The sequence below is a fragment of the Hyla sarda genome, chromosome 1 (genome assembly GCF_029499605.1).
Source record: "Hyla sarda isolate aHylSar1 chromosome 1, aHylSar1.hap1, whole genome shotgun sequence".
NCBI classification, from domain to species: domain Eukaryota; kingdom Metazoa; phylum Chordata; class Amphibia; order Anura; family Hylidae; genus Hyla; species Hyla sarda.
Window position 1 is genome coordinate 311713616 of NC_079189.1, and position 15550 is coordinate 311729165.

The 15550-nt window shown below is 39.8% G+C and overlaps 1 protein-coding gene across 1 annotated transcript in view; it reads right to left on the reverse strand.

Annotated features, from left to right (window-relative positions):
* The window catches only part of CPLX1 (complexin 1), a 241359-nt gene that overhangs the window by 70361 nt on the left and 155448 nt on the right, over positions 1-15550 (reverse strand). The window contains exon 3 of the mRNA XM_056518270.1: positions 3117-3292. Within this exon, the coding sequence (XP_056374245.1) occupies positions 3117-3292 (176 nt within the window). The remainder of the gene's footprint in view (positions 1-3116; positions 3293-15550) is intronic.

Here is a 15550-nt window from a genome sequence, read left to right on the forward strand (position 1 = left end):
TGAATGATCACAGCCGGCTGAGTCAGATGCAGCAGAGCAAGCCAGGTGATTAGCAGAACTAAAACAGCAGAGCAAAATAGCTCAAGGGCAGCTGGTTGGAACAAGCTTGCTAGCATGGAGAGGTGTAGTAAACAGTACAGGTCAAACACTGGAGAAGCAAAACAGGAGCAGAGGGATCAGGTAAAGAGGAATATGAACAGGTCAGGAATCTGGTACATGGGAACACAGTAGACAGACAACTTTGCTTATTTAGGTGGTGAATGACAGGGATTAGAGGGGTAGCGGAGTGAGGGATGAGCACTAACTCTTAAAGAGACAACATGAGTCCACCTGCCACAGTGCAGAAGAACAAGTACTGGGCCTGTGAAGAACAAAGAGGAGGGGCACTGCATGTGATTCAGCCAAGGTAAGCAGCCGTTTGTGTGGCACGCTAGTGGCTGCCAACCACCATGTTACACCTATAGTCAAAAAGTTTATAGCTGTTGGTACTAAGGAAAACTGCAAAACTTTTCAATACTGTATTGCAGCTCTTTGCTCTCTGATACTCAAAAAATAACCAATTTCTGCACTGTAAGGAGCTGTAAAACCTGTTTTCATGTAATGACGACAGACAGGATATGAATATCCGATACACAAAAGGACTATAACGGCAATACTCGATTGTTTATTCCACAGTAAATGCTGTTTGGGGGGGGGGGTCTCTATGTAGGAGAAACAAGATAGTATAAGGTCCTATTGCCACACAATTTAAGACAATAAATCACATTTAGTCAAAAATGTTGAAGCCCAGGACAATGAAAACCTTATAAAGTTACTGTATTAACACCCAGTTTTGAATTCTAAAGAGACAAAGGTGTCTAGGGATACAAATTGATGGCAGTGTCTGACACACTCAACACAGGAAAGAATCTGTCACAAGGATTGATGTCATATTACAACATTAAAGGAATCTGGTCAAAAGATAGTGAGGGCATTAGGTCTCAGAACAAACATCAATTTAGAGGCAATAAAACTTTCACACTGTCGATCTGTGAGCTAATAAAGGATTCACTCTCCTTGTCCCATTTTGCTGCTCAGTTTTTTTTTTCAGTCAACATTTATTATACTATAATATATAAATATATATATGTGTTTGTTAGATATTTTGTTATATCAAGCCTGATGAAGAGACCTACAGTAAATAGGCACAAATGCTTGTTCGTTTACACAATTTTCTTCTATTTTATTATCAATAAAAGGTTTATCTGCAAAACTCACTTTGTTTCTCTCACTGACAGCAATTCAACTCTTTCCTGACAGGTATTCACAGTAGTGTTAAATGTAAAATTGATAACATTTTGTGTCAAGTCATGCACACATCTGTAAATAACGTTGAGGTTCTCAGAGGAGAGATAAAAATACAATTGTAAGTCAGGGGATTTCATTTTATAAAACATAGAAGACTACACATGAATTTATGATAACCTAATGAAGATGGATTAAACCTAACAAAATGTGATGGCTCGGGTAGGAACAATGCACATTTTACAATATAAAACATGTCTATCTAGATTTTAATAACCTGTAATAATAGATTTCTTTAAAAAAAAAAAAAAAAAAAGGGGGAGTATTAGGAAAAGATGGATGGTTTGAAATATATTTAATAAAAGTAACATAAAACTATCTGCAATGATAAAGCAAGACATCTGTTGTCACTTTCTAATCTATGCTTGTCAGTAGACACTTTAGGCACAAAGCACAAGGTAGTGTATGTGTACTGTACAGGCAAAACATGATAAGCCTTGCTCCTTATATCACAGAACCATAAGCACTCCATGTACTCTGAATGGCAATAAAGAGTTATACCGACTAGATTAGTGTGTGTGTGTGGGGGGGGGAGTATATATCATTATCATTTTATATTTATTTTCTTTATTTTTTTTTTCCAGAAAGAAAGGAGCAGGAGCAATAGGTAGCCCTGTGAGTTATTTCCTAAGCATACCTATTGTTCATGTACCTTCTTTTTTCAATCTTTCCCCATAAAAAAATAAATTAAAAAAAACTCTGTCCATGTGATCTCTTAGGGAAAATAAACCTTATACAGTGTAGTTTCCAATTGGGAGCTTTCCCTTCAATTCACAGCAGTGAGCCACTTTGCTCACATTGAGCTGTCCTTGTCTAATATGTATTAGAATTCTAATGATGAATGGCCTCCAAGAAATATTACACTTGCCTTGCCGACCATTGCTTCTTAAGATACTATGTGAATGGGGTTGTCTATAGTTGGACAACCCCTGTAAGCTTTATTGTTTTATTTTTGTGCAAACTTCTGCTGCATAAGCAGATAGTAGCTACCCTAGTTTTCTCCAATGGGAGGGATACAGTAGGATCCCCAAAAATATTCATTGTGTGTATATCCGGCTTAAAACAGACATCGCACTTGCATTATATTTTGTCAGCTCTTATGCACACATATTAGCACTATTTCTGGACATAATACAACTTGTATATAGCACTTTTCTAAGCACATTTCTAATCTGCAGCTTTAATCTCTAATTTTCTGTTTCATGAGCTGGGGGATAGAACCTAGCTTCTTTGCTGGCTCCCATATGCTACACACAGAGATGAGGAAATCCTGTTTCCTACGTCTCTATAAACTCAGTATGAAGCAGCAGCAGAATGGAGGACATTATAGAGCAGGACTGAGCTATCTAAGCTTTGAATCTAGCTCAGGGGGTGACAACTAACACACACAGTAAGCTTGTGTATTCCCTTTGCATCTTCTGTTTGCTTCCGGCTCTCTCTAATCACTCTTCCTTCACTTTCACTCACACCTTCCCCCTCCATAGACTTGTATGGCAGCATGTAAGTTGATTTTTCATTGAGCTGCTATGCTGTCGATAAGACAGATTTGAGATTTGAGTGAATGAAAATTTAGGAGTAATGGTTGAGAAGGAAAGGGGCCTAATATGAGAAGAAAGAAGCATTTTATATGATAACTTTCACTTTTACTATTGATTTGTTGAAAAAATTGGTAAGAATAGAGGATAATTTATTTCAGTTTTACTGTTTGATAAGTTTTGGCAAAGGTGTAATTTTATAGGCACATTTCATCCTGTTGTTTTTTCCCTTCTTACCTTATCCCTGATACCTTGTCTCATGGTTTCTCTCTCTGCTTCCATCTTTGCATATTTTGCTTTTCTTTCTTCCTCTTGCTGACGTAAAGCCTCTTGCTGTTCTTCCATTTTCTTTTGGGCATCTGGATCCTTCTCTTCATCCCCTCCAAGCATTTTCCCCATGTCTTTTGTAGCACCTATAAATTATATTCATATACGTTATTATTTGTACATTATAATAAATATATTATATGTAATAATCCACATGAACAGAATCAGGAAATATGGATTAGTATTGTGTATAGCTTTATTCATTATTTGCACTGTACTTTAGATGTAAATAATACTTTGCTTTATATTTGGTCATGCTAAAAAAATACTTCATGTTAGGTGCTGATCTCTCTGGATTTGTGGTAGATATAACACAAATTTTACCAGCATGAATCTGTTACACCGAGCACAACATACACTTTTACCATTTTATAAACAAGTTACTCCATACATATATGTTTGCATTAGATATACCTGCAGGTGAAAGGAGGCTTTTTATGATGATAGAAGAGCTCCAGTAATCAGATCAGCAACAAGGGAAGAAAAGAAGCATTGTCTGGCTCCGAAAAAGCTTGTAAAGTGCAAGTCCAAAATTTTAGGGGACTTGCACTTTCTGGGGACTACAGTTGCCAAGTCAACCATGTATAGCGAAGTTCCATACATGAGCCCTCTTCTGATGTACAGGACATGTGCACAGAACTTTGCTGAGCGTGGTACGTTTTCCAAGGCAACTGTATCGCTCAGAGTGGCCTGTATCGCCTCACGCTGAAGCTGAAGATCGCGTGGGATAGAAACTTTGTACTTGCGCTTTAAATGGAAGAATTTAGCATTATCACATGAGAATTCTTAAAGCATAGCTCCAGTTATTTTTTCAAGATTTCTTGTACAAGTGTACTCATGGTCCACCATTTAAACAAAATAGGGGACACTTAAAGGGGAACTCCGGTGGAAACAAGTTGTTATGGACATGAAAATGACATACATTTTATTTGCTAAAATGGAAAACAAACGTTTTCAAATCAACTGGTGCCAGAAAGTTAAAGAGATTTGTAAATTACTTCTATTAAAAAATATCAAGCCTTCTAGTACTTATCAGCTACTGTATACTACAGAGAAATTTGTAAAGTTCTTTCCAGTCTGACCACAGTGCTCTCTGCTGACACCTCTGTCTGTGTCAGGAACTGTCCAGATTAGAAGCAAATCCCCATAGAAAACCCGTTCTGCTCTGGACAGTTCCTGACACAGACAGAGGTGTCAGCAGAGAGCACTGTTGTCAGACTGGAAAGAACTCTGAAATTTCTCTGAATTATATCTGTAGTATACAGCAGCTGATAAGTACTAGAGGGGTTGAGATTTGAAAACATTGATTGGAAAAAAAAAATTCTGAAGACATTTATTTTTTGCTTATGTGCAACATATTTATCATACTATCAAAGGGAGTTGACAAATTTGGAGCACATAAGCATGACAAAAAAGTTGTAGCTGAGACTTTTGTGAGACTTTTTTTGTCACTTTTTAACCTCTTCAGGACGAATGGCTATGCATACGCCCTGCATCCTGAGTCCTTAAGGACGGAGGGCATATGGATACGCCCATGGGAATTCCGGTACCCACCGCTAGCTGGTTGGGGACAGGACCGGGATAACTGCTGATATCTATATGCAGGCATCCCATGCATATTCACAGGGGGTCCTGAGGCCAGGTCAATTCAGACCGGTGATTTTTGGCGGATCCGGGTCATACCAGTGTCTGGTGACCCGGAATATCTGGGGGATTGGGGGTGTCCAAGACAGTAGTTTTGCAACAGCTGGAGGTTTGACACCCCCCCCCCCCCCAATGTGAATGTACAGGGTACATTCACACGGGCAGGTTTACAGTAAGTTTCCTGCTTCAAGTTTGAGCTTCGTCAAATTTTCTGCCGCAGCGCAAACTCCTATCAGGAAACTCACTGTAAACCTGCGCCAGTGCGAATATACCCTAAAAACACTACACTACACTAACACATAATAAAGGGTAAAACACTACATATACACACCCTTACACTGCCCCCCCCCCCCCAATAAAAAAAATAAAAACGTTGTATGGCAGTGTTTCCAAAACGGAGCCTCACGCTGTTACAAAACAACAACTCCAAGCATTTCTGGACAGCCACTGACTGTCCAGGCATGCTGGGAGTTTAGCAACAGCTGGATGCACCCTGTTTGGGAATCACTGGTGTAGAATATCCCTATGTCCACCCCAATGCAATCCCTATTTTAGTACTTGAATGCACATGGCGCTCTCTCACTTCGGAGCCTCGTCATATTTAAAGGAAACAGTTTAGGGCCACATATGGGGTATCTCTGTACTAGGGAGAAATTGAGGTACAAATGTTGGGGGGCTTTTTCTTCTTTTACCCGTTATGAAAAGGAAAAGTTGGGGTCTTCATCAGCCGGTTAGTGTAAAAAAATATTTTTTTTTTACACTAACATGCTGGTGTTGCACCATACTTTTTATTTTCACAAGCGGTAAAAGGAAAAAAAAGACCCCCAAAATTTGTAACGCTATTTCTCCGGAGTACGGAAATATTTGGGCGTAAAATGCTCTGCGGATGCACAACAAGGCTCAGGAGTGAGAGTGCATTATGTACATTTGAGGCCTAAATTGGTGATTTGCACAGGGGTGGTGGTTCTGACATAAACACAAAAAAAATAAATACCCACATGTGACCCCATTTTGGAAACGACACCCCTCACAGAACGTAACAAGGGGTATAGTGAGCCTGAGCACCCCACAGGTGTTTGACAAATTTTCGTTAAAGTTGGATGGGAAAATGAAAGAAAAAAGTTTTTTCTTTACTAAAATGCTGGTGTTACCCAAAATTTTTAATTTCCACAAGGGAAAATAGGAAAAAAGCCCCCAAAATTTGTAACCCCATTTCTTCTGAGTAAGAACATACCCCATATGTGGATGTAAAGTGCTCTGCGGGGAAACAGTGGTCCGTGAAAATGAAAAATTTAATTTCTCTTTTGCATAGCCCACTGTTTCAAAGATCTGTCATATGCCAGTGGGGTGTAAATGCTCACTGCACCCTTTATTATATTCTGTGGAGGGTGTAGTTTCCAAAATGGGGTCACATGTGGGGGGGTCCACTGTTCTGGCACCACTGGGGGGGGGGCTTTGTAAATGCACATGACCTCCCACTTCTATTCCAACCAAATTCTCTCTCCATAATCTCAATGGCGCTCCTTCTCTTCTGAGCATTGTAGTGCGCCTGCAGAGCACTTGATGTCCACACATGGGGTTTTTCCATACTCAGAAGAAATGGGTTTACAAATTTTGGGGTGCATTTTCTCCTATTACCCCTTGTAGAAATGTAAAATTTTTAGGAAAACCAGCATTTTTGTGAAAAAATTAAATAAATTAATTTACACATCCAACTTTAACTAAAAGTTGTCAGACACCTGTGGGGTGTTAAGGTTCACTGTACCCCTTGTTACGTTCCTTCAGGGGTGTAATTTCCAAATTAGTATGCCATGTGGGGGTTTTCTTGCTGTTCTGGCACCATAGGGGCTTCCTAAATGTGACATGCCCCCCAAAAACCATTTCAGAAAAACTCACTCTCCAAAATCCCATTGTCTCTCCTTCCCTTCTGAGCCCTCTAGTGCACCCACAGGACACTTCACATCCACATATGAGGTATTTCATTACTCGAGAGAAATTGAGTTAGAAATTTTAGGAAGATTTTTCTCCTTTTACCCCTTGTAAAAATTCAAAAACTGGGTCTACAAGAACATGCGAGTGTAAAAAATGAAGATTTTGAATTTTCTCCTTCATTTTGCTGCTATTCCTAAAGGGTTACCACATTTACTGAATGTCATTTTGAATACTTTGAGGGATGCAGTTTTTATAATGGGGTCATGTGTGGGGTATTTCTAATCTGATTTAGAAAATTTTGTGAAAAATTGGAAAATTGCTGCTATACTTTGAAGCCCTCTGATGTCTTCCAAAAGTAAAAACATGTCAACTTTATGATGCCAATGTAAAGTAGACATATTGTATATGTGAATTAATATATATTATTTATTTGGAATGTCCATTTTCCTTTTAAGAAGGGAGTTTCAAAGTAAAAAAAAAATGCTAAATTTTCTAATTTTTAATCAAATTTTGGAATTTTTCACCAAGAAATGATGCAAGTACCGATCAGCTGTAGCGGCGCTCCGCGGGAAGCCAGGGAGGTGAGTGATGGTTCATTTTCATTTATTTTGCAGCCCGGGCAGGACAGAGCAGGAATACTCTGCACTAGAGTACTCCTTTAAGAGGAGTGGGCTTCTTAAAGGAGTACTCTGCACCCCTAGACATCTTATCCCCTATCCAAAGGATAGGGGATAAGATGTCAGATCGCCAGGGTCCCGCTACTGGGGACACCCGGGATCTCGGCTGCAGCACCCACCTGTACGGCTTCAACCTCACACCGGCATTGCTTGTGGCTTCGGATCCCGACCACAATGGCGGAAGAGCGTGACATCACGACTCCGCCCCGTGTGACGTCGCGTCCCGCCCCCTCAAAGCAAGTCTATGGGAGGTCTGTCACGCCCCCTCCCATAGACTTGCATTGAGGGGGCGGGGCGTGATGTCACACGGGGCAGAGTCGTGATGTCACGCTCATCCGCCATTGTGGTCGGGATCCGAATCCACAAGCAATGCCGGTGTGAGGTGGAAGCCGTACAGGTGGGTGCTGCAGCCAAGATCCTGGGGGTCCCCAGCAGCGGGACCCCGGCAATTTGACATCTTATCCCCTATCCTTTGGAAAGGGGATAAGATGTCTATTGTTTGGGAGTACCCCTTTAATAATGTAGTCTTGTGTGGTTGTCTGTGTGCCATACACTGAACTTTACTCCAGCTAGGAGCAGACATAGATTTTGGCTACGGTTTACACTAGTTTTCTAGCTTACATTTTTGTAAATGTAGTAGGCATGGGAGGTACTGCCGCTTTAAGATAAGCCCTTCCCACTTTCTAAAAATGACAGTGGCATAAAAAGTTAAAATGTTGCAAATATTTTCGCAAACAATAGCTTTTGGATGCACAAACCTTTGAGAAATTCCTACCAATATGTCTTGTATCTGAAAAATATTCTTCAATATAGCAAAGGGGAATCCTAAGTGGAGTTTTTACTTGTAGCTCTTTGGTCATGTATATGGCCTTGCATTCCGTGCCCTCCTATAGACAAGTGTGGAGGGGCGTGGCATGGCGTCACGAGGGGGCATGTCCGTTATGTCACGTCTTTGAGGCAGCCCCGAGCACAGAGTGCCGGGGGCTGCACCGAGATCGTGGCGGGTCCCAGCGGCGGGACCCCTGCAATCATACAAGATGTATAAAGCCGGAATACCCCTTTAAGTCTGACTAGTGAGAAAAGTTGATTCTATATTTTTGTATAAGTAACACATTTTTTAGAAACTTAAGTAAAAGTAAACTTTTTTTATTGTTTGATGCTTATTAAGGTATAGGAATTATCCATTTTCATTAATCGGCCTGTATTAATTCAATACTAAATAAAAAGGGAATTGAAGAAAAACTAAAATCAACATTTCCTCTCCTTATATGCCTGTTTTTGTAAATGTGTGCCTTTAAAAAAAAAAATAATAATAATAATAATTTTTAATGTGTTGTTCCTCTGTTATTCCTCCTGGAAATATATAGACATCTGGGTGTTACTAGTCCCTATATTAATAGATTGTGTTCATGCAAGCTATACTACAATTAGTATGGATTAGATCATGTGACTTTATATCTTTATTGCAAGTTTTTTATTTTTTACTAGCCATAGCCATGTTATTCTACATCTGGAAGATGAACAGAAATAATAGCCATGGGGAAACTATAATTTTTGAATGCCAGTATGATTGCTTCATTTCACCTGACATCTGTACAGGAGATGAAGATAATCTGCCTGCAACCCCCAGGTCAGAAAGACCAATGCTGTTCACTGTTACAACGTTTACTTCTGGAAATCTATCTTCAAAAATGAAATTCAGTATTGAGGAAATGATGGAAAAAAAAAACAGTAGTGTTCTGACCCCATTAAAATAAATGTCATATTTGGCTGGGGATCAAATATCTCATAGGTTTTTTAGTCTTGGGACTTCACATCATGCATCATTCATACTACTGAACCAGTTCACATGACAAAAATGCTCATTAACTAATGTGTATAGATTGCAGAAAGTGGGTCAATCTTATCTACCAACAAGAGACAACTACTTTGAATTGGACAAAATCTAGCATTACACAAATGCTATTCTAAATTTGTGTCCACTTATCAAGACTTGGCCGTCTACTTGAATAGGATCGCTCTATTTACTCTCTTACTAGGTATCCCTATATCGGTGAAAGAGATTCACTATGCTACATGCAACTTGAGAAGCACAAAACGTCAGGTCTAAATCTTTCCCAGCTGAGTGGTATAAGTTATATGTTGACCAACGTCGCTACAGGCTTGCTTTTAAGTCATGCTTTAAACACAGTGAAGTTGTCACCTTCTATTTACGAGGCTACTGTTGTGGCCGTCCATATAGCAGGGAAACCTCTAGACTGCTGTAGTTCCTATAGATTTATTGCATCTTAATGCCAACATTTGGGCTAAGGCTTTGGCCCTTCAGCTACAAGAAGTGTTCGGGTGGGTGGTTAGACTGGATCAATCAATGCCAGGGAAGAGCACAGACATCAATTTTAGAACCACAAAAAACACAATTCTGGTGGATATTGTTCTTTACATTTATGGAATACCCTATGCTTTTTTATTAGGCTGCCATCATGCACTGCAGTTTTTGAACCAAAAACAAAGAGTTTGTTAGCCTATTGGGGACCAAGGGCATACAGGCATACACCCTTGCATCCCGATACATAAGGACCAAGGGCATGCTTGTATGCCCTGGTGCCCTGTTAGCTGAGTTTGAAGCATGCTCATGAGCTGAGCACGCTTCAAACCCTATGGGTCTCGACTGCTATCAGCAGCAAGGACCCAGGGTTAATGCCGGGCACCACCGATCGGTGATCACGGCCTCTAAACCAAAAGTAAAAGTGTCCTGGCAGCTCAGCAGAGCTGATTGGGACCATTATGGTGAAACCGTGATGTTCCCATCAGCTGAGAGGACAGCGGGAGGACCCTTACCTGCCTCCTCACTGTCCCATCTGTCCTCTGCTGCTCCCAGCCTGCCATGCAGGCTGGAGCAGCAGAGCACCGATATCACTGATAAATGCTATGCTATGGCATAGCATTGATAATTATATGAAGTCAAAAGATTGCATGGTATAGCACCATATGGAGGCTAATTTTTTTTTTATAATAATTAATAATAAATAATGATAATAAAAGTGAATTAACCCCTTCCTAAGAAAAGTTCAACCACCCCATTTTCACATTTTTTAAAATAAAACAATGAAATAAAAAATAAAAATAATCATATGTGGTACCACCGTGTGTAAATGTCCGAACTATTAAAATATAAGGGTAGCTAAACTGCATAGTCGATGGCGTACACTTAAAAAAAAATACCAAATCCAAAATTATGCTTTTTGGTCCCTTCATATATCATGAAAAAAATTATAAAAAGCAATGAAAAAGTCCCATTAAAACAAAAATGGTACTGATAAAAATTTCAGACCACAGCACAAAAAATGAACCCTATATAGCCCTGTATGTGGAAAAATAAAAAGTTATAGGGGGTCAGAAGATGACAATTTTAAACATACTCATTTTGGTGCATGTAGTTATAATTTTTTTTAAAGTAGTAAAATAAAATAAAACCTACATGAATTGGGTATCCTTGTAACCATATGGACCTATAGAATAAAAATAAGGTGTCATTCTTACCGAAAAGTGCACTACGCTGAAACGGAAGCCCCCAAAGTGCGTTGTTATTTTTTCATTTCACCCCACAAATATGTCTTTTTGTTTTGCCGCAGATTATGTTATAAAATAAGTGATGTCATTACAAAGTACAATTGGTGACGGAAAAACATGCCTTCATATGTCTCTGTAGATGCAAAATTGAAAGCTTTTTATAGAAGGGGAGGAGGAAAAAACAAAAGTGCAAAAACAAAACTTGGCCTGGTCCTTAAGGTAAAAATAGGCTTGGTCCCCAAGGGGTTAAAAGGAGAAGTATAAAAGAAGGACTTCTATTTCTCCTTCCTCATGGATACACTTCTGGCTTTGCTTTAAAAATTGCAGCAGTAGTTTAAAAAACACAAAACTGCTGTGCGTGATAGCAGCCTTCATGTTATTTATTTTAATAGTTTAGATATTTGCAATTGTGGGGATACTAAATGTTCATTTTTATTTATTTTTAAAACCTTTTTTTATTTAAAAAATTGAAATTATTTTTATTAGAGGTATTTTTTTTATTTAAAAAATATTTATTGACTTTTAAACTTAAACTTATTTAAACTTTTAAACTTCGATTTAATGCTTTAAATTGATTTTACTGTGATCTGCTAGTACAGTCTGCCTGTAACAGGCTGTAGAAGCTCTTTCACAGCACACCCCAAGACCTTCAAAAGGCTTTGGGCTGCATTGCCAATGGATCGGCTTCCCACAATTGCGTAGTGGGAAACTGATCTGTTTTACTATTCCTTCAATGATGCGGCTTATAATGGTTTAAATGCTGCTCTCAGTGGCATCAAAACAGTTAAAATAGCTGGCAAAAAAAGATCTTCATTGCCGATTATTAGCATGCACTATTGATGGCCATATGACAAGTGAACTCGCAATGTGTTGCCAACAGGTCAATATAATAATATTGGTTCTTATACAGTATTTATTTGTGGGACAACCTCTCAAACATTTTTAAGCCTAGCACAATTTAGTAGTTTTTATGGCATACCCATAGGATATGATCCCAAGACCTGGCTTGTGACCTCTGTGCAACATTTCTTTTTACAGATGTTTGCAGAAAATGTCTTGGGTCTTATTACACTTCTAATGTATTCATACACTGTAATGTAATCCATTGACTTTTTATGAATCTGCTCTCTGAATAAAAGGCACATATAAACAGTATAGTTGAAAGAAAAAATTGTTTCTATACTATAATAAAATGGAGGATATGGCAAAGAAAAAAGGAAGAGTTTTCCTTCAAAGAGTCTGATTCATTTCCTTTGCACTAGTTTTGTTGAATTTTAGTCTGTTGACACTTAAAAGAATAAACATTTTGCCGACTTCTTATGCCAACTTTCTTCTTTACAACGTGATTATCATAAATGGAATGCTTAGTCTTTAATGATAGGTATGAAAAAAATCCATATTTCTACGGAATCCATTCTTCTGCTATAAGACAACTGTTAATTAAGATTTGTATGGAGGAGAATATATATTAATCCCAGCTGTGAAGTTTATTTCTTCTATTCCCCGCTTTTTCTTTCTATGAACACTTCAAATGTTGAATTTTAATGGAAATGCACTAATAAGAACGTGGAAAAAATATAGATGAAAGCTTCAAATTGCAGCTTTTAACGGTAGAGACCATTTAGCAACCTAGATAAAAAAAAATCACTTATCTGGGGATTCAAGCTGTTGTCTGTGAAAGAAAATGTAACCTTTAGTAGTTTTCCATTTCTTACTTTCAAATTATATATTTTAAATATAGATGTTCAGATAATTTTATGAGAACATGCTGTTTTTATTAACTTTGCATGTGTTCATAGCTCTTTGCCAAATAATGCCATGGTGTATTTGAAGAAGAAAAGCAGATTTTATAATATCTTCCTGAGAATTACAGTGGTGGCAGAGAACAATATTTTAGGGCAATAAAGTGTTGTTAAGCTAACTATATAGATATAAATGAAATTCACTTTCGCTAAGGCCCAAAAACATGAAATCAAGGCACGTCTTCCATTATCCATGAAGAAAAGGCTGTCGACATTATTTAGTCTAGGGTTCAAATCATGGTTATTAGGGACTAGCTGAATACCCTGCGTTGCCCGGTTTTTCATTCCTAATCCTTGTTGGGGAGGAAAATAAACAAAGGAGGAAGCTTTTGACTTCATATCCCATCCTCATATATTGTTGTCATATCCCAACCCCATATCCCGACCTCCTATCCCGACCTCCTATCCCGACCTCCTATCCCGACCTCCTATTCCAACTTACTATCCCGACCTCCTATCCCGACCTCCTATCCAGTCCTCCTATCCCGATCTCCTATCCCGACCTACTATCCCGAAACCCTATCCCGTCCTCCTATCCTGTCCTCCTATCCCATCCTCCTATCCCGACCTCCTATCCTGACCTCCTATCCCGACCTCCTATCTCGACCTCCTATCTCGACCTCCTATCTTGACCTCCTATCTCGACCTCCTATCTCAACCTCCTATCCCGCCCTCCTATCCCGTCCTCCTATCCCGTCCATCTATCTCAACCTCCTATCCCATCTTCCTATCCCATCTTCCTATCCCATCCTCCTATCCCGTCCTCCTATCCCGACATCCTATCCCGACCTCCTATCCCGACTTCCTATCCCGATCTCCTATCCCGTCCATCTATCTCGACCTCCTATCCTGACCTCATATCCTGTCCTCCTATCCCGTCTTCCTACCCTGTCCTCCTATCCCGACCTCCCATCCCCACCTATAATATGTGTACCAGGTATTGAAATATCTCCAACCGTACGGAAGTTATGTGGGAACATACATTTTCCATTGATTTGCATGGGACTATAAACAAAAATCCTGACACTCACAAATGGGGGCATTTAAGGGTTAAATTAACTATCCTATATCTTAAGTGGACATATAAGTAGCATGTGACCAAGTATTATGGAAATATCTCCAGCCGTTTGGAAGTTATGAAGTAACATATATTTCCCTTAGACTTGTATGGGACTTTGAACATAAACCCTGCCCCTGGCAAATGGGGGTGAGTAAGGGTTAAATCACATATCCTATGTTTGTTGCTGACATATAAGTAACATGTGTGCCAAGTTTCATGTTAATATCTTCAGCCGTTTGGACGTGATGCTTGAACATACACACATACATACTTACATACATACACACACACACATTGAGTTTTATATATATAGATGAGCGAATCGAATCTGACAAATCCGACTTTGTTACAAATTTCAGGAAAAATTTGATTTGCAACTAATGCAAATATCGCCGTGAATCGCTTCATTAAACTCCATTTAGTGAGGTCCAGGCTCCAGGGCATCTAAAATCAGGACATGGGGCAGGAAATCCCGGGGAGTCGGAAACAAGGGTCGGCGGGATGACCCTGAATCACATGCAGCATGCAGCCTATCAGCAGCCAGCCACCCCTGTGATGTCACAGCTCTATATAATCGGCAACCATCTTGGGGCCAGTCACATCAGCGTTCTATTGCAGAGAGGGACAGAGAGCAATGTGTTGCACAGAAAAGCTTTTTTTTCATCAGCGATTCCCCTCAAGCCCAAATCCAGCCTAGAAGCACTGATAGGGAAGGGAGTGAGATTGAGAGAGAAAGTGCAATTTTGGGTGTAGTACACAGTGACTGTGAGCTGCAGCACTGGTGTGTACAACAATTGAAAAGCTAATATTGGCCAGCCAGTTAGGGTGATCAGAGAACTAAAAGCAAGTTGTCCTCTATTGAGTGTTAATAAGTCTTAAGTGTTAAAGTCTTAAGGACCTAGATACTGTGAAAGGCCAGGCAAAAGTACTCAATTGCTGGTGTTGTAAACAAATACTGTTTTAACCGTACTGGAGCGCATTGTCCTCACCTCATAAGTGCATACCACATACGTACATCTAAGTTATGTACCATTTTGTTCCTGTTAAAGTCTTAAGGGCCTAGATACTGTGAAAGGCCAGGCAAAAGTACACACCTGCTGGTGTTGTAGACAAATACTGTTTTAAGCGTACTGGAGCGCATTGTCCTCCCCTCATAAGTGCATACCCCATAAGTACATCTAGATGGTGTACCATTTTGTTCTTGTTAAGGTCTTAAGGGCCTAGATACTGTGAAAGGCCAGCCAAAAGTACACACCTGCTGGTGTTGTAGACAAATACTGTTTTAAGCGTACTGGAGCGCATTGTCCTCCCCTTAAAAGTGCATACCACATACGTACAAAGAAGGGGTGTACCATTTTGTTCTTATTAAAGTCTTAAGGGCCTAGATACTGTGACTGCTCCTGGGCCATGCCCTTAGTTGGCATGGCCCAGGAGCAGTCCCTGTCCTCCCATTGCCTCTGGCCTATGCTGTTCCCTCCCCCGCAGAAGTATCTTATGCTATGGGTTCAGCTCCATTATTTAGTGACTGGAGGACAGTCAGCAGCTACTGCCCAGCCAAGAAGCGGTGGAGACACCGGCCGCTTCCTCTGCTAGGCGGGCAAATAGTGATGAGGAGAGTGGCAGGGGTTGTTGCAAGCGTTCAGGGTCCTTAAGCAGACA